Here is a 19,745-nt window from a genome sequence, read left to right on the forward strand (position 1 = left end):
AAGCAAGGATTGAAGAACGAAGGAAAAACGGTGGCACGGCCGTCGGGCTCTCTTATTTCATTAGCCAATCGAGCACAATAAGAAGTAGCGAAGCGGAGAGTCCGAAGCCAGGTGACTCACGATCGCGGGGTTGCGAGCACGCGAGGCCCGATTGCTTTTAAATAGCGATGCATATTATTCTCGGGGACCGCGAGGAACCGAACCGACGCGGCTATACGTACCGCGAACCCCCCCCCCCCCTGCGCATCGCGTGTCCGAACGCACCGACGCTTTATGTTTTTTTCGTAGGCGATGTAACTCCTCCTCCCCCCCCCCCTCCGGCTCCAGTCTAGAGTCCCGTATCGACGGCCCAGCGTCAAACTTTCCGCGGCGTCGCGAATAATTCATCGCGACTACTGTCATACAAGAGCGTCGGGAAGAAACTTACTTTAATACACGCTGGAACTTCCTTCAACAGTGGGACGAGAGGCGAGCGTAAATATTTATCGGGCTCTTCGTTATTCAAAGCACCGCGCTGCCCCCGAACGTCGGCCGCGTCTTCGATATTATAATTCACGAGAACGGGATCACGTCGGCGACGATGCACCGCGAGATAAACGGCATTGCTCGGGAACACTCCTTAACCTCTAAAGCGGTTAACGCAGATATAATCGTCGCGCACATGTGCATTACGCAGCGTTTAAGACGGGCACAAGGTGGATGCTCCCATTACCGGCGCCCCCCTCTCTGTCGACGAATTATTTCTCACTTCGCGACTAGCAACGACACGCGAGCGGATCTACCGAGCGAACGATGAGAACGGTAACAGAAAAACAATATCAGTTTTTGCTAGCGGGCCTTGAAATAGTTACGCAAAAGATAGATCCATGGCGATAAGTGGCCATTCCTGTCGACGATTTCAAAACGTCCAAGTACTGCTTTCGGACTTAATTTTGCGGTGTCTGATGGTGTCTTTAAATACCAATGGGTATATAAATATGGTAATTACGCGTCCCTACAGTCGCCAAGAAGCGCGGTGCTTCCTGGATCCAGCGCTAAAGCGCTCGAGAGGTTAAGGGTTAAGGATCGTACGATCGCGCCCTCGAAATCACGCGCGCGTTACACTCGCGGTATGTCTCGCCTCGAGACAGCAAACCGTGTCGCGCGCGGGTCTCAAACACGGCTCGAGGAGGACGCACAAAGAAAAACGGTATGGGGGAACTGGTTCGGCGAAGTCGAGCGAGCGTTCTCGACCGCGCGCGCGACGTGCACCACGAACAATATGATTTTCTAGGAGGAAACGGTGCAGAAGACGGTGGAGGCGGTGAGCGGCGGAGAGGAGTGGAGGAGAACGGAGAGAGGCGGGAGGGGGGAGGGGGAGTAGGAGAAGAGGACGGCAGGAGGCCCGGCAGGAACACGTGAAAGGCGATTTAAAGGGAAAAAGAAGGAGGTGGCCTTTAAAAAAAAGAAGAAAAGAAAGAAGGCGAAGAAGAAGGAAGGAAGATGGCGAACCGGTCGCAGCCTCCATTCGTCAGCTGGGTGCTCAGCTGCAGCCGGGCGCGGTGACCTCGGAGCGAGGCTTCACGGAAAACCGACGCGATTTGCGAGCAATAACGGTCGTGTCGCGCCGCCATCAGTTTTCATCGGTGATTTAACGCGCTTTCGTATCGCACGCGCGCACACTTTTCCTCGCTTTTCAAATGCCACTGACACGCGCACACACAGACACACACGCCAGAGGTTTCCAGTATAGGAGAGAGACCCGGCGAGTCATTCACAGAAACGCGGTCATCGGTCGCCTTACAGGTGATCGAAAGTACAACCCGGCCGACTGACAGTTCAACGACATTCCACTTTACCATTCGCAACGAGAACTTAACCGATTCCCTTCCTAGCACGCTTCCCATCGACATCGATTCCGGCATCGATCCGGCTGCATTCGGGACCCGAGCCGCTCGCACCGTTAAATCGCTCGTACGAACATCTATCGATATTTCGATTCGATGCTGCCAGAATTTTTAACGCACACTCGAACGAGAAACGCATACAGAAGCGATGTAGGTGATTGCACCGAAATACCAAAGCGATAGGGACACACTGTCGAATACGAACGAGACTGGACCGTTGACTCGGAATGTTCGATTCACTGTGAATTCGGCAGGCGATTTAGACGATCCGCTCGAACGGTGGACGAATGAGAGACACTAGGTGGAATGTCACGATTAAGGGGAAAGAGGTTACTCAGAATTATCGGGGATCGACACTCCGGTCACGGTAAGAAAGCTGCACGGTATTTGCGACAACTGTAGCTCGCGAAGAGGCAGGATAATCTTGGAAAGGAGCAATTGCAAGCACAACAGGCGATAGAAGGATGGGGGGCGAGGGTTTTTGAAGGAGGCACGGTAAACCGGTCGGTGCGTTCGTTCATCAGCTGAGAGCCCAGCTGAACCCAGCGGCCGCTGTAACCTCAACCTTTCTAATAGGCCGCGTTTCGCGAATAACCATTAATCCACGCGGCGTGCGAGCCTACGTGATAGAGATAACGTTTAAATACCTTTCGGCTCGGCTTTCATCCACGGGCGAACGACGGAACCCGCGAAAACACTGGCCTTTCGGGGATAAAACTTTTTGAAAGCCCACTCACAATGGAATCTTCCAGTAGACTGGCCGAGCCGGCAAGCCGTTCCCTCTTGCGTGCACACCCACCGTTTCGCGGGCTCTCCCGACTTTTACACCGGCGTACCCGTCTACCGTGATCTCCTCGCGATCCTCGAAACAACGGAACACTCCGCGGCGAGGTACGACCGTCGTCTCGTCGGGTTGCAAAACGTTTATTTGCAGCAGAAACGCGGCGGTGCGCGTACCGCTGACAGTTCCTCGAGCTGTCACTTTACGACGACTGCGCACGTGCCGCCATCTGCTGCCGATCCGCTGGCACCACGCCACATTTGAAAGAGCCGCGCTCCGACCACCTAGCAACAAGATCAATAGACCGACGAAAGCAAGTCGCGATACGGACGGGCGGTTTTATAACAGGACCCGGCTGAAGTTCTAAAAAACCGATGATTATAAATACGATACAAAATATTCGAAACTCTCGCAGCGAGCTTTTGTAAAAAATCGCTTCAAGGATTCATGCTCCCGTAACTAAGCTAGAGTTCTAGTGCTGTTTCGACTACCGTAGTCGTTGAGGTGCGAGGGCAGCAGTTACAACCCGTATAACGAAAATTCCAGGTCTATGTCTAATAATTTCGATTTCTTACGTAATCGTTGCCCACCACTGACTTCGCGACGGGTTGTGCGTCGCGTATAACTAGACAGCTCTTCGTATGAGCCCGATTTTGTTGAACAAAAATGTTTGTTTAAATCGCGAGCGCTAATACGATGTTGTGGATAATCGAGCAGTGGTGGGTGCATCCTACAACTTTTATTATTATTATTATTATTAACGGGAATACCCGTAGTATACAAATATGTACATAATATAGCGCTTATAGAGTCCAATACTTAGCGATAATTAGAAGTACGTGAATGCGTTACCTGTCTAAGTAACATCTCCCGAAAAAAGCTGTATGATCCTATGAAAGGATCAACATCGTTGAATTGTTGATTTGCATACCACATAGCTCTATTAATAGTAATAATAGGGTCGATTGTATAATAGATTTGTAGTATTTCATAAAATGGTAAGTGTATTATAAAAAGAGCTTGCTTCTCAATTTATCTTAACTGTTTTCTGATCAACCACCATAATACTAGATCGCGTTTCATAATTCGTTTGTGCTCCGCGGAATGCAAAATGCGAGCGCGTGCTTGCATCTCGTCATCGAGGTTCCATGATGAATTACGGTAGTTTCGGAGTCGTCGACTTTCGTTCCAATTTTTATTATAACAACTTCGTTCCTCTAGTACAAAAAACCGAACGTCCTCGCGATCATTTACAAGATATAACAACATATTTTACAAATATTTGTGTGTTTGTACGATTTCTGTTCCTTCGACGACAGTATCCTTTATCTCCCCCCTCGCCTCTCTCCCAGTCTCTCTTTTCGCTCAGTGGTCCATGCCGCAATTCCGTCTCGCCACCAACGCGAGACTACAAGCAGATCGTTGACAATACTCGCGAAATTCTCGCTCTTATCGTACCGAGCGCGATTAGCCCCTGCTCCTTTTCAGAATGGCACACGGTTACGCTCGCGCAGGCTCGCGTTCTCCCCTCAGGTTCAGAATTGTTCACTTCCGACGCGTTCGTGGAACGCACGTTTTACGAGGGCCTACCTTGAAGAGAAGGCAGTGCCCTCTGCGAAAATGTACCGGACCCTGTGTCTTTGCAGAAGCTCTTTAACAAGTGCAAGGTCCAACTGACCTTACGTAACGACGATGGAAGGCAAGACTCCTGATCGCACAGAATGAGTATTTCGAACTACATAGGAAACATGGATGTTCTGCATCCATACGCAATTGTACACGAGGAAACGCGAACTCTAGGAACGCTGCGCAAGCAGCTCCCCTGCTGATTCCCCTTGGGAATCGTATTTCTTCAAGATATTTCTCGTTAAAGTAAATATTATGTAAATATCGTAAGGAAAGATTGCCATCCGATCTCGATGGATCGCTTAGAGACGCGCAAAGGCAACGTGTCGAGTTGGTCCCCTCGAATCATCGCTGCTGCGAATAACAATAAAATGTTCTCAATGGTAACAACGCTATTAATATAACAATTTGTACGCAACGACTTTAAAATCATAGACAACGGATTAATGTGAGAGCCTCGAACGCGATATAACAACAATATGACTTGAATGAGACATTATCGGCACAAAACGGTATGACTGTACAGGGCCGTTAAAATTATTCTACACTCTGTGTAAGGGCTTAACTAGAGATCTGGTGGGGATCGTTTAACTCCACTAATGAAACAATTCTTATACGCTAGCGTACTTGTACAATTTCCAGCTAGTACTAGTTTAATCTTTCGTTGAGTCTTTGCGCGATCGCGGCCACCAGCGCGCCGCCCTTTCCGCTTCCGTCCTCCGCGTGGATCATCTTGAACTGTACAATATCGAGTAATTAATTAGCTATCTAAGGGAGAACCTTGTTAATATTAAAACCGCGCGATGTACCTTGTGCTCGGGGGCTATCAGTGGAATGTACTGCTTGATCCAAGTCTCTAGTCGAGGGTGGTGCTTGTAGAGAGATCCATCTACAGCGATCGTTACGTATTCCTTACCAATCCGCTTCAGTAGAACCCCCAGACCTTCAAAATTAGTTGAATAATGATCCATCGCTGCCTCTGATTTAAAGGATCGCTGTTTAGGGACTTACATATCGACACAAGAAGAGCCGCGCGATTAGACACTACTTCGCAAACGTATTGAACGATCTTCGCATCATCCTCGTCTGGGAAGATACCGAACTTCCTCAGGATTTCCTTCGTGTTGCTGCTACCTCCGTCCACGGAATCTCTGCGTTTCAGTATCGATGTACATTAAAATTTTGCACGCTGAGAATACGGCTCGATGTTTATGTTCACTCCAAGCTACTTACTGCTCGATATCAGAGACCAGATCGGTGGTGAGATTGCCAGGGATCAATAGAGATCCTGGCGTGTGTTCCCCTCTGAACAAGAGGCCTTCTTTGGTTAACCTTGCCAGCACCAATCGCACAATCTCCCCCAAGTACTTTCCACTGATGTACTTTTCAAACCTGCCGATTTGGAAGAGCACAGTGTGATGAATTCTGCCGACGAATAACATTTTCTGCCCGCGCTTCTGCTACTCACGTGAATGAATTAACGATAAGGGAGTTCGCGTCATTCTCCCGATCGTAATCCGTCTTGATGAAGTCCAGGACCCCGTTATCCCCGAACGCACCCCATTCAATGTCGATGATAACCTTGAATATCGACGATCAATTTGTTATCCAACGGCCTTCGTCCAGCAGGGAGGAATTACATAAAGATAGAATTACTTCGCGTTCACCGTGTCTCTCGGTCTCCCAATGCTCCACCCGATCGGCTCGTTCCAGGTAACAGGCGTTGCTCCCGGTGCCCAATATCAGCCCAATCGCTGTGTTCGAGTCCAACGTTGATCCTTGAATCAGCGTCCCCGTAGTATCATTCAGAACGGCCACGACCTTCACTTTGGTGTCGCCACGACGGTCGAAAGCTTCCCGCAGCAATCTCACAGCATCCTGGTTCACTGCGTCGGGGCAATTGAACGTTTTCGTCCAGGTTACCAGTATCCCGATGTCCAGGGAGTGCTGGATCATTGGGAACGAGAAGGTGAAGCCTGGAAAACACCGGAGACGTTAAAAAGCAGCGGGGACTTGGAAGGGTCGAATAGAAGTACACTCGTCGGGCACGCCTTTCGCATTGTTCAACCGTGTTTGCGAGAACCATCGATCGCGCGCGAGATGTTGTAATCTATGTTTGATTAGCAACGAGTATCGGCCACTTGAATTTTGTAAAATCAATGTGAAACACGATACTCGAGCGCTGATAGCGTGAAGTGCTTTTAAAGCACGTTGCACGCTCACGTACTCGAGGCTCCCATTGGCGCCCATTGAAAAATAGGAATCTTCCTCCTCGACCCGAACGATTCCGATTGTTTCGGTTTAGGAGGAAGAGCGCGCGACGTAGAGGCAATTAAACGTCTCGGGGGTGATTCCCCCAACGCCTATGCACGTTCATTCCAATTTACCGAGGGGAAGCTCTACGTCCTGAAGACCCTGCGCGATGACGAAATCGCTGACACATTCAGCCAGATAGTCGAACAGACGGATCGCCGAGCCCACTCTCAATTCGGAGCTAATGTGGTACTTTTTCACTTCCTCCCGTACAGGCTTCCCGTGGGCCAGCTCCAGCAGAAGTACCCGGAAGTTCGTGCCGCCGAGATCCAGCGCCAGGTACAGGCCCTCCTCTGAAAATAGTTGTCATCCTTCAGTCATGGTGAGCCCTGATTCCATCCGAACATATTTTACTCGGCGGGCTATAGTTTCGCAATTGGAAACACTTGAAAGCGGGGATGGGTTTCTCGAAACCCAACAAAGTTCCGAGCTTCGAGAATTCGAACGTGTTTCAAGGCCTTACAAACCTTGGGATTCGAGTATTTAAAAATTAGCTTCGAACCCACCCCTGCTTAAAAGCTTTCGAAGACAATATATTTATTTTCTCAGCGATACTTAACAAGTCTTAGAACATACGATAGCCGACTTAAGAGCGCTACTTATCGAGTCACGTAAACCCTGTTATCAATTCGTCCGGCGTTACACGCGTCCAAACTATATGAGGCTACAATAAAAAAAAAAAACAGTCAGAAAGAAAAAGAATAGATAATGACTGTCGTAATAACCTGTGCCGTCGAGGAGCTCTGGAACGTAAGTGTTCTCCATCTGCAGCGAGGACGGCTGCTGATGAATCCCTTTGTTCATTTCGGACACGAACACATCCTCGATCTTCCTCACGGTCGCGGCCGAAAATTTGATCCTCGCCACTTTCTGCTCCACCTGCAAACACATTCGCTCGAGTTACATAATCGGCTGGCACCCCTCGCCGTTATCGCGGCCGCTGGGAAAAATCTTCCGCGGTCTATAAATCTTCGTAGCACCGCGACAAACATTTCTGCGATCCGCGAGATCGCTGTTCACCCCGCTCCCTGTTACGTGATCGCTAATGGCATTCTAATAGGCCTGCCACGAGCGGAGCATCTCCTTCGCGCCAGAAGATGCTCCGCTCTGACAATTAAAGCCACGACGACAGCGATTTTACGGAAAGATGCTTTAATCTGTGCAAACGATCGCGCTTGCCGCCGGTTACGTAACGCCACGCTACCGAGACTGTTCAGCCCGTTCAATTATCCCTACCGTGCGCCACACGATTCCCTTCAATCTCCTATGCCGGTGGTATACCGATCGCTAATGATTTCGCGATCGCGCGGGGTTCGTCGTACGTGCGCGATCTCTGAAAGCAACGCAAGAGTCACACCGCCGATCGGATAATACTGATACATCATTTCCTCGAAGGCAAACCGGTTGCATCCACGCGAACGATCGCGCCGCAAAGGCGAAGCGCAGAAAATCCAGGAAACCGATATTTAAAGCCGCCGAGATATGAAAGACAAGAAGTAGCTGGAAGTATCGAAACGCGAAGACATGCCCGTCCCGCGCCCCGCGTGTGCCAGCATGGATACGCGCGACACAGCGTTGCACTCCCGCGTAAACAAAAGCTCGTGACGCACGCGTCAAGAGGTATTAAGCCGCGGAATAGAGCAAGCAGAAAGAAATTTATTGCCCCTCGCGGATTGGATCGTCATAGCGCGAATGAATTACAGCCGCTTCCTGCCCGCGTAACGCCGGTCTATTCCATATCGGCGGCGAAAAAAGTCGCAAGGAGACGGAGCGAGGCCTAACGACGCAGCAAAACGAAAGAAAAGAGGAATTGGCCGTGACACCGCGCGGCCTGCTAATCGAATGCAGAAAGAGTGCGTGGGCAGTCCGTTACAGCTTCTGGCTGATGTAACGTTCTCTGTTCAAAGTATTTGCCGCGCGAAACTTTTGTCGCCCGCTGCTGGGGACGGCGGGAAGAGAACCAGAACCACGGCGAGGTCTCTCCTACGAACAGACTTTTATTTCACCCCCGAAGCTTTCGCAACAGCCTACGAATAGAAGTGTCGACTGCTTTTTTTGGAAGTGTACTATTGCCACGCGAAACGTATCGTTCCCGATAAGCCGTTTGGCAGTCTGCAACTTTTAATAGCGAAGGAATTACCCAGTGATAACCCTGTGACTTATGGGGCACGGATAAGCAGGCGACTTACGATCACTTTGCGACTAAGCTCCGTGATAGTGCCGGAACTAGTATAGCGTCTAGTATCTAGTCTCGCTCCGTTGTTTACGAAAGAATTATCGTGCCGTAATAATCGGTCTCCGCTTTTATTCCTGCCCTCCTTTGCTTCCTACCGATACTGGACCGTTTCTTTCTTATTCGCTTCGCGGAGCGCTTCGAGCCTCTTCGTGGCACCGCGCTACAGGCGTCGGCGACGGGTGGAAAACACTTTTCGCAAGAAACGACAAAAGCGTTGCGTAACCCGCGTCGCGTAGCAAAGAAAGGTCTCGTGGTCCCAGGCGGAGTTGATAGTCCCGCGGTTATCATCGCCGCGTGGAGATTGGCGCGAACGAAAGTGAAAGTCTCTATGTACGATCGATCGGTGTCAGTAAACTCTTAACGAGAATGTCGCAAGGTTAAGGACTCTGTGCCCGCCGTTTCTTGCATCGGTAATGATTCAACGTTGTCGTCACTGCGCGAGCAGAGATCGATCAATTATGTAAGAAGCGCGATAATAAACGGTGACCGCGGATGTTATCTGGGAATCCGATTTTTCGCCAAACGAAGCCAGCGGGACGGTGCGCAGTACGCGGTTAAAAAGCATTCGCGAGCGGGGATATGTTTTCCCGTCGGTTTTCACAACATCGCCCCGCGTCATCGTTATCGACGCACGTGACCGCGATGGATCTCGGTGTTTCCCCTGTTTTGCGTGTTAAAGGGCTAGAAGTTCACGGTCGGGCTGCCCTGGATCGATTAGATAAACCGCGGGGAGAGCGGCTAGAATTCTGCTTGTTTGTGTCACTCACCTTCTGCCGCCTGACTTCGTCCGAAAGCACGAGCGGCGATACCTGTATCGCCTCGTGAAGGGCATGCTCTGTGGGAACGACCATGTTCTACGGGCCTCTCGATTCTCTGGAAAATAAGATAACAACGGTGAAGTCAGCGGATTACAGCCACCCGAAAATACAGTGGTTCAAATACAGCGACTGATGAACCTGTCAAAGCTCAGAGGAATATTACGATCGAGACTAGAGCGCGCAAACTTCCCGGCTGCGGTTGTCCGCGGAGAAATAATTGGCCGTTTAGAATGCCGCCGCGCTACACGTGCGGCACGTGCTCACCTAGTCGCTGCGAACGTTATCTGTCGATTGAGCTCTCGCGAATGAAAGGAACCGCGCCTCGCGGACCGTAACGTGAATGAATTCGTCGCGACGAACGATAAGGCGGCGGAGACGGGGCAGGAGTGTCGCGTGTTACACCGCGAGCGCGAGAAACCTACTGAAGACGAGTTAAAGAGATCGGCCCCGTTTACGGATTTCCCGCGTATTTATTTTCCCTCCTACCACTCTTTCTTTCGACACTCGGGTGCGACACGATAACGCCGCGCCGCCAACTATTTAATGAAAAGTTGAAAGTCCACGGTATTTTATAACGCCTCGATAACGCCGGCAGATCAGCTCTCGTGAGTTATAGCATCGGAGTCTTCTTCGACCGAGTGAACGGGGCGACACGCTCTCCTTTCCGCGGGATCGCGCGGACTGCATAATTGCCCGAGCGATTACGTTTCGCACGGTTCATTCGGTCGTTCGGATCGGCCGATAGCCGCGCGCCGTGACAACGGCCGATCGACAATGAGGGCTGTGTCTTCGACGTGCCAAAATGATCGATGCGAGGAAGGGGCGATCTTTTCGACGATTTTTTACAAAGGCAGAACGAGCCCCGGTTAAGTCCAGCCGGGGCGAGAAAGAATATCGCGGGCGGCGAGTGTATCAACCTCCGGGGAGGAGAAAAGCCACGCTCCAGATTTCGATTAAAACTTACGAGCAGCTACGCAAGCTTGACCGACATAATTACAAAGGCGTACACTCGCTGCCCTACAGGTCATCAACTATCATAACATTATCGCGTGGTTCATTGATACACGTGGTTACGTTCCTCCTCCCACGGCTTAACGGCGCGTCCGAAACCTTGGCCAAGATACAACTTACTCGTGTCGCTCTCCTCAAAACCCGTGTCGCAGAAACGAAGGCTGCGAGCGCGGAGAAATTTGCGGCACGCTGCGGGCCGACGAGGCTCCGATGCTCCAAGACGATAATAAATCAGATTCCCCTTGCGTTCACCGCTCACTAGTAATTACTCTCCCGGATCGCGACATTCGGGTTCTTCGCTACGGCGAACAAAGGAGCGAATACACGGGGGCATTCGCGAATTTCTGCCGTCGCCGATTAAAACCTGCTCCAAAGAGCGGCGTGCTCGCTCGTGCACATTGAATGCCCGCATATACAGTGCACTCACGTTGCGAGCAGGGTCTTGCGCACAAGCTGACCGCCAACCGAAATGTCCCGATCGATCGAACCGGTCATTCAACCTTGCGAATTCGAAGAGCCGAGAAATTCATTCGATTCGCTCGAGCAGCTATTTAAAACGCCGCGGAAAGGAATGCGCAAGAAAATACGGAATGATTCCCTATCTATCTAGGAAAAAAAGGCTCCTTTCAGCGGGAACAGTAAGGTCGTAAAAGTTGAAGAACTCGTTCGACGAGCGAGATTCGCCGGGCAACGTGGCGCGTCTTTGGCATTCCTTCCGCTTGTATTATTTTTATTATTATCCGTCTACCTCTCTCCCGTTCACCCCCCCCCCTGCTTTATGATTGTTTATCGACGGATAACCGCGCAAGGGACGGCAGAGAAGCGAAAATACGTAATTTCTATACGGCGCTCCGCGAAGGGGGCTCGACGAACAGACACATTGCGCGTTATTGTTCCAGCAAATTGCAGGGAGCGCGACGCAAATTGCGCGCGAACGCCGGGACACGGAGAGCGCGCAAAGAAACATGCGATTGTGGCCGTGTTTTCGAGCACGGGATAGGCTGGAAGTAGACCCAAGCCGATCGTATCGCTGATCCTTCGAGCCGGTCAATTTGCGTCGCCGTAAGACTTTTCACGGTCGATCCCGCGGGTGACGGGGACCGCGAAATGCCACTGGAACATTCTTCCGAGCTATCAGAGTCCATTAAAATCAATTGGAAGGTGCAAAACGTCAACCAGGATAATTCAGCCAGTTGACCTGACGTGATGATTTTAATCCACAGTGCACTACGCACACTCGTCACACGGACCACGTCGAGAGCCTGGCGCGATTCGAAAGGAGGGCTTCCGATTCGGAACCTGGCGCCCTGGGGGCCAGCGACGGACGATAGATAATGCCCGGCTTTATCTATCGCGATCGATCATCCACCACTCATTTATAATGCGCGCTATCGGACCGCCGGATTAACAAATCTGACGCAAATAGAATAGCGCGGGTATTCGACGAATCAACCGACGAATAACCATCAGGCGATATTAAACAGCGGCCTTGTTTGGTTCGCTGAAAATTCGGCAACGTTCATGCCTGCTCGCCGAGCCCGCTTCTCGCGGACGATGACGGACTACCCGTCGTTGAAGAGCGTGCACGGTTATGTATGATCTTCACCGCTTGAATTATAGAGCTTCCGTGAATTACGAGACCATCATCGCCAAGGTCTCGAATAAACCTTAATCGAATAGAACTCCCTCGAGCTTGGACGGCTCATTTTCCGCTCGAAACGCTGAATTTTCTGTCAACCTTCCCGCCTCGAATTCGCGAAAGCATTGCAACGCTGCTTAAAATAAGACGATTAATCGTCAACTACGCAGAGCGACGCAGTGCCGCGATAACAACTAGCGGCGATATCGTTCAAATTCCATGATCGGGGGATTAATGCGCGAGAACATCCAGGTTTATAATTATTGGTGATATCGGTATAGATAAAGAGACGTTTCAATACACGTGTCTCCTGAGATACGGCTGTCAAAGCTTCTCTGACGATTCCTCGGGTTTGAAGGGGAGCGAGACGGTGCCCGTTCAAACGAGGAAACACAGCGCGGCTCGACTGCGCGATTTCGACTCCAAAGAGATCGCGAGGATGCTACAATCGAGCCCGCTGCGTCGCGATAAGGGAGCAACTCTCTCAACCGATACTTTACAACATTAATTTCCATGATAATGCTTGACAAACGTAATCACTTCGAAACGGGCGATAATGGTTATTTCCGAATTTCTGAGATACCGCCGTGATCGGTGTACCCTAGTGCGGCATGAGAATACGCTAATCTGGCGACGACCACAACACGTGCAGCGCAACGTCTCAAGGACCCACGTGGCCTTGTCAGCGATGTAAACAGCCGAAACTATAGGCTTCATATATTAATTCCGCGAGTCGGGACAGTGACGCGAACGTTTCCAGCCGGCTGATTGACCAATGATCGCGCGGCAGTGACCACGGACGACATATCGCATTATGTATCTCTGACCAGCGATTCTTGAGAAAATCGCGCGTAAGTGCTTACGCGCATCGCTCTGTACATATGCATACTGAATCAGAGGAGCGCGGGACGTCGGTCTCGCTCGCACTTGCGGCCGTTCCCAACTGCCACTCATGGGTACAGATAATGTATAATGCGCGAGCGGTACATCACCGATGACACCACGGTTTCGGGGAGGACGAAGACGTTTCCGTTGTCGCGAGTGGGACGGCAACGGGTCCCCGTGGGGAAGGCGCCCAGTCGCGGCGCAACGTAAATGGGAAACGCAGGGCTCACTTTCTACGCACGACCGCTCCAACTCCAACGGGGATCGCTCCAACTTACAATAATTCTCTTCTATCCTCGGCTGGGTCCAGTTACCGGTCAATGACTGTGGAGCTTCTCGAGACGTACGTGACAGAGCACGCACACGTACAAGCACGTGGGTAAGATCCCGTGAAATGTGTACTCGGTCTGAGAGGAGCGACGACTGGTCGTGCCTCCGGATCGCCGCTTTCCCCACTGCTCGCCAACTTCAAAACCATATCGGTGCGTGTACGTGCGCGGCTTCCCCACACACAGGCCGGGGGCCCGGTTACGAGCATACGCGATTTCGCACACAGCCGCGACGTGCTTTGATCTATCGCGTGGATACGCGCGCACACGCCGTCCCTGGAATATCGCGTGCATTCGCTACCACGTGAACTGAGTCGCGAGCAGAGCCGTCTTAACAGCATTTCAGGCCCTGGGCAAAGCAACGCACTGGGGTCCCTGCCTACCACGGAAATAAAACTGTTAACGATCAATAGAATTAAACCTATTATGTGAGTCTTGTAATACTTTGTACGTTGCTTGTTATTGCTATAATTTTCTTAGGCCTTGAAATCAGACCTTCTTTTATTTGCGGCGACTGCCCAGGGTGCCCATGCCTAAAGACAGCACTGGTCGCGATCCGAAAACCGCGTAAACGCGAGTATCGCGGGCTTGCTGTCCGGGACGCGCGTCTTCCGTCAGGTCCGTTGTATCTCTTGCTCTTCTATTTCTCCTATATTCGGGGCAGGCAAAGAGATATGATGAAGGACCAAGAAGCTCGTGGAATAGTTGTAGGTAATTGATACAAAAGCAGGGATTCGGTAAACCCGTGAACCAGAAGATGCAGGTCCGAATACTCCTGCGGGCTCGCATTATGTCGCCTGAATGGAGTTTGAATGCGGCTGCAATAAAATAACATCCGTCTCCTAAACTACATAGGCTGAATGGAGTTTGATTAAATTGGTCGGCGTGTTTAAATTTAGATCGTTACAATCGCCCGACCCTCGTGGCTTGATAATGTATGGCACCATCCTGTAGACAACCATCTTGCATTTCGAAGTGATTAATTAAGGAAAGCGTAATTTGCGCCCAGACTTCGGGAGGGTACTGGAACCCGATTTTAAGGGCCGCGATGGAAACGCGATGCGTATGTATTATTGGCACCAGGTTCTTTGAATAAGTTCGCCCTCTTCCGTATTAATATAGCGAGCGGGCACGCAATAAGTATACCACGTGCAAAGTATTACCGATTTTAATGGAGTGAGAAGGCTCAGCGCGTGTAAGGTCTTTGACACAAAGTTAATCGTCGCTGTCGACAGTAGTTGGCTCAAACGATTCAAAAGGAGTTGAGCGAACTCTGTGTGTGCGATTGACTTAATCGTTCGAAAAGAAACACGTTAAACTGTACATTTTTATTACTCGTTTATTCATTGAGTCATTTAATCGCAATGATATCGAGACGTGTTCAGCTTTGCATTGAATCCGTGGTAAATCGCAATCGTCGCGCGACTTACGTTACATAAATAAAGATAGTAAAGTGGAATGTGGAAGTGGTAAAATACTATATTCACGTTACTCCGGTAAAAGATCGTCGCCGAGTTCTTCGTCGCCGAAATCGTCGTCCCTCTTCCCAGCAGACGTCATGGGGCGCGTAGGTAGGGGACCTATTGGATCTACATAGCCAGTACCTGTATAAAATATTTCACAACACTTAGTCGGAAACTCGAAAACGAATGTTATATTATTGATTTCGTTGCGGGGAATTTTAAACCCTTCGGCAATTAGGTAACAAATTGTGAAGGCAAAGTCTGGGAGGTACTACTGTATGGAGAGAGCAAGAATAGGCTGTTGAAAATAGCTAGACCCATCTATCATCGGTTCAATCCATTAGGGCAGTTCAACTATTATCTGTAGATCATTCCTGTTAGTGCTCATTTCAAACAAAGCTACGCAATTCTGAACCTTTTGTTAGCTCAATCGAATGTTCGATTCTCACCAAGACAACATCATGTAGAAGTATTGTTTGAGAATTCTACTAATAACGGGATCTTTTCTTAAAAATTCTCGTCTTCGATAATACGCACCCGTTTGATCGCTCGTGTCGGATGCCGCTTCTGCGTAATTTTCCATTGTAGAAATTCGATTCGGCCGTGCGATACCAGCGCTGCTCAAACCTTGATTATCTCTTCTACCGAGGGTAGGGCTTGATCTGTGATCCGACAATACACTCATTCCAGAACCAGTTCGCGATGATGTCCCGCTATTACTTCTTCTTGATCCTGTAAAAGAGTGTCGTTACAACAATTTTTTACTTGACACAGTTGAAGATACATCTACGATGTACCTGGTCTCGCTGATCCCTGTCTGTCTTTCAGCTCTCTCGCTTTCTCGGCTCGTTTCAATTCCGTTGCGTACAATTGCGCTTCTTTCAACCCGAGATCGCTACATAAACGAACCAAGAATTTAAGGCACTCGATGTTTTCTGGAAACTTGTTGTGTATATCTTGATACTCCACGAGAGCTTTGTGAAATTGGCCGGTTCGCCTCAAACATGCAGCCACGAGTAGTCTCCACCTTGGTTCGTCAGGGGCAAGTTCTACTGCTTTCTTGAAGTAAACTAATGCCTTCTCAGCAACCTTGAATATTTTACGGCATAAGCTGCACATCCGATGTAAAGGGGAAACATTAAAATCTTTACCTGCATTGATATGAAATATGATCCAAGCCAATCGATTACTTCAAAATTTGCTGGGAAGAATCTATAGGACTGTATACATAGAAGATTTAATAAAATCATAAAAAGAATCGAAACGTACACACGGTCAAGCAACTTACGTCGCTGTAAAATTGATACGCTTGTTGTTTATCCCCAGCAGCATCATACATCTCACCCAATTTTTGCAGCACTCCGGGATCAGATGGTATTATACCAAGCAACTGATTATACCTGATACGTGTCAGAATGACTTTTTGTTATACATAGTTAAATAAATTCATAACAAATAATGAGAATATACATCGGAAGCAATCATAATACCACTCCGCTGCTTGGTCTACGTCGCTCATAAGTTGATACAAATGACCAATTTGGTACAGTGTCTGTGGGTCGTGTCTAACAATGTTACGAACTTTCCAAAAGCATTCCAACGCGTCTTCGTACATATTTTGTTTCTTATAGACTAGCCCTATTAAATAAGCTCTAATCAATGACTTGTGTTGGCGTACATCCGCGTATGTTAACAGAAAATTACCTAGATTATAAAGTGCCTGCACGTGACTAGCATCTGTGTCTAAGGCACATAAGAGCAGCTCCCTAGCAATATGTAATTCACCTTTTCTAATCGCACAAGCTGATAAATTAACATAAGCAGCTGCATTGTAACTATCCGTGCTTCGAGCGATTTCCCCGCACCTTTCTGCTTGATCGTGATCTCCTTGCTGGCAATTAAATCGTAACTATCATATCGTCTTGTTAGTATTCAAGTCGCGATCGACAAAAGTAATTGCAATCGCTTACAAGGAAATAAATGAACGAAAGCATGGTCGCGGCTGCGCTATTGGCTTTGCTCTCTCTGTTCTCGAACATCTTCAAGGTATCAATAGCCAGCTGAGTTTCTCGATTATGTAAAAATACCATCGCTTTACTTATTTCTAAGTCAGCCGCCAGTGGCCCATAAGCGGAAGATTTTATGGTATCGACGCACCTTGAAGAAAAGAGTGATTATAACCGAGAGATTTATAATTAGTTGCGGTGAAACAATTCTCAAAAAGTTTACCACGCGAATCCAGCTGTAAGCGTATCTTCGATAACTGGCGCTATGAGCTTCGCAGCGCAAAGTATAGTTTTCTCGGCTTCCGCCTTCAATCCTTTCTCCAACTCCGATAACTCGTCACTTTTCAAAATTTCATTTAATATATTAGAAGCAACATCGTCCTGCAAAATATGCGCGTACGATTTTAGAAAGGAACGGAAAGGTTCATCGTCTGTATTTGCACTATGCTCGGTAAACAGTATTATTGAAGAAAGTGATAGCTTCTTGACGCTACATAGACGTGTTTGTGCAAGAAAGTATCATTTTTCTGTTGAAAGTACGGTGTTCGGTATTATTTCAAGCGTGAAGGCAAACAGTTATGTAGTTGCTGGGTGCGGGCAATAGTGAAAGTAACACTTTACAATTTACATAGTGACATTTATAAATGCGCCCAACTCACAATACTTATATTATTATATCTGTCCTCCTGATCTATGTTAAGCTGAACTTCTAATAACTCTAAAAACGCTCTTTTCATCTTATCCCTATGAGACAATGCAAAGTGGCATAAAACGGCATGCAACCCTGCTTTAAACTCAGCTCTTTCTTTCATCACCCATTCAAAACTATTTGCTGCTTCTTCCAAACGACCCATTTGCACAAATAACATTCCAATGTTATGCATTATCTTTATTCTGCGAATCATTTAGTGGGTTAACGTTAGTATAAATAACGAGCATAAAACAATAAAACCCTAGCGATTTGTATCAGCAATTTCTGCTACCCTATTACCTTAAATCTTTATGAGCTGCTGGTGCTTGATCGAACGCCATTCTGTACATCTTAATTGCTTGAGACAATTGCCCCATTTTGACATATATGTTTCCCATGTTCACTTTAAGTCTAGCACTGTTACTAAACATTCTGTTTCTCGTTATAGCTTGGTAAGTAGCTACAGCTTCGGTGAGCATATTATTATTAGTGTATTGAGTCGCTAAGTTAAAAATAACCTGGAAAATCATTAAATATTAAATATCCTTGATATTTCCTTTTCAAATTCAATTACAAATAGACTCGAGTCCTTACAGCGAATGTTAAGTCTACATTGTGACTGTCGCTCAATCCAGCTTGCTCCTGTAATCTAATAAGCGCGCGTTCCCTCGAAGAAGCCTCCCTTGCTCTCTCCAGAGCAACTCTCATATTGTTTTCGTATGCCCCTTGTACCGAACTTTCTATTAGGTCCATTATTTTCCTCTCGGTTACTTTTATCTTCTCTTCTGGCCTTTACGAATAAACATTAAATATTGCCTTTTTAACTCTTGTCTTATTGTATGCCGAGTAATGTTAAGGGGTCATTCTGGTAATCACGCCGCAAAATTCGGCAACATTCAGGCTTTTTTTCTCAGTGAATACATTGAATAACAATGTTAAACTTTTTTTTCATTTATTAAGCTACTTGTAATGTATACGGAACAATTTTTCACAGACACTTTTAATTGTGTTTTTTCAATGTTATCTGGAGTTCAGAATCGCGCCTTTGAAAAGAAATACCTCCCTGGTGGGAGTTATTTCAGTTCACAGACTCATCTGAAACAAAAAAACCAAGCTGATTCTTAATCATTATGAGTACTGCTATCGCAGGTGCTAGAATTAGCCATGTAAGTCAAAATTTAACAAAATTGCGCACATTCAAACTTCAAGTTTTGAAATTTTCCATTCTACTTTGCGGCGTGATTACCAGAATGACCCCTTAATCATCAGTAGAGTCTCACGTGTCTTCTTTCCCGCTTTCTAATGGCGGCGCAGGTCCTTTGGTAGTATTACCCATATTAAGCGGATCAAAAGTTTGACGACTGCTACTGGTATAACCAGCACCTCTAACCGCAGTCATTGGTCGAAGTCCACTGGTATTTGGGCGCATCAGTATGCCAGTACCACTTCTATGGAACTGAAAAAAGTTAAAGAAAATTACATGCGTTACGGTACCACTATAAAATATAAGCACATGTACAAGCTCATCAATTTACTCACTCCACTGGATGTGCCCAAACGCATGGCGCTACCAGGTACCTTCGGTGTAAACTATCATACAATTAGAAAAGCAAAATATTTCATCACTGAATTTGATAAAGGCCATCTTCTAGCATATAATCTGTTTATTCCCACTTACAATTGATCTTTTACCGTAGCTCGTGTTGAGAGCCTCGTGAAACAGTTCATCTTGCTCGAGATCTTTAATACTGTATACCGATGGATAGTCATTATATCCATCATAAATATCATCATCTATTAGTGCAGTCATTGCGAATGTTACTATAAAATTTTATTGCTTAGAAGAGCGCGTAGTATACAGATCGGGTTCTCCCAACATGTACTTCTATTTACACAGTAATCAATCGTGATCAATTTTACGAACGCGATAACAAAATAGATCCGCATATAACTATACAAAAAATCTGTAACTCCTATTTCTCGTTTATTTATACAGTGATACGAACGACTTAAGAACTATTCCCGGGAAGTGTACAATAAAGTCCGCGTGACTCATTACAA

The 19,745-nt window shown here is 47.9% G+C and overlaps 3 protein-coding genes across 10 annotated transcripts in view; all 3 read right to left on the bottom strand.

Annotated features, from left to right (window-relative positions):
• Sesn (Sestrin) overlaps positions 1-2,858 on the bottom strand; it is a 137,287-nt gene extending 134,429 nt beyond the window's left edge. For 4 of the 5 annotated variants that reach the window (XR_013086128.1, XR_013086127.1, XM_076817467.1 and 1 more), the window contains exon 1: positions 2,534-2,858. The gene's annotated coding sequence lies outside the window, so the exon portion shown is untranslated. The remainder of the gene's footprint in view (positions 1-2,533) is intronic. The other variant, XM_076817469.1, reaches the window with a different exon arrangement.
• Positions 2,859-3,843: 985 nt separating this feature from the next.
• LOC143371833 (hexokinase-2) lies at positions 3,844-13,651 on the bottom strand. Of its 4 annotated transcripts, none has more exons than XM_076817484.1 (10): positions 13,474-13,651; positions 9,610-9,715; positions 7,320-7,485; positions 6,681-6,899; positions 5,950-6,269; positions 5,762-5,874; positions 5,527-5,685; positions 5,305-5,444; positions 5,103-5,236; positions 3,844-5,031 (listed from the first exon to the last, which is right to left on the bottom strand). In XM_076817484.1, the coding sequence occupies exons 2-10, from the start codon at positions 9,691-9,693 to the stop codon at positions 4,942-4,944; spliced, it is 1,425 nt and encodes a 474-aa protein (XP_076673599.1). In that variant the 5' UTR covers positions 9,694-9,715; positions 13,474-13,651; the 3' UTR covers positions 3,844-4,941. The 4 variants fall into 4 exon arrangements, with proteins under 4 accessions (XP_076673599.1, XP_076673600.1, XP_076673597.1 ...); XM_076817485.1 differs by lacking the exon at positions 13,474-13,651 and adding an exon at positions 9,824-10,205; XM_076817482.1 differs by lacking the exon at positions 13,474-13,651 and adding an exon at positions 9,925-10,204.
• Positions 13,652-14,845: 1,194 nt separating this feature from the next.
• Nompb (intraflagellar transport protein 88-like protein nompB) lies at positions 14,846-19,562 on the bottom strand. The gene is made up of 15 exons (XM_076817473.1): positions 19,363-19,562; positions 19,224-19,274; positions 18,965-19,140; positions 18,279-18,474; positions 17,985-18,202; positions 17,653-17,887; positions 17,217-17,374; positions 16,958-17,144; positions 16,692-16,878; positions 16,478-16,625; positions 16,276-16,387; positions 16,139-16,207; positions 15,785-16,076; positions 15,525-15,719; positions 14,846-15,128 (listed from the first exon to the last, which is right to left on the bottom strand). The coding sequence occupies exons 1-15, from the start codon at positions 19,492-19,494 to the stop codon at positions 15,013-15,015; spliced, it is 2,472 nt and encodes an 823-aa protein (XP_076673588.1). The 5' UTR covers positions 19,495-19,562; the 3' UTR covers positions 14,846-15,012.
• Positions 19,563-19,745: the final 183 nt, after the last annotated feature.

Source organism: Andrena cerasifolii, chromosome 7, assembly GCF_050908995.1.
Source record: "Andrena cerasifolii isolate SP2316 chromosome 7, iyAndCera1_principal, whole genome shotgun sequence".
Classification (NCBI taxonomy): domain Eukaryota; kingdom Metazoa; phylum Arthropoda; class Insecta; order Hymenoptera; family Andrenidae; genus Andrena; species Andrena cerasifolii.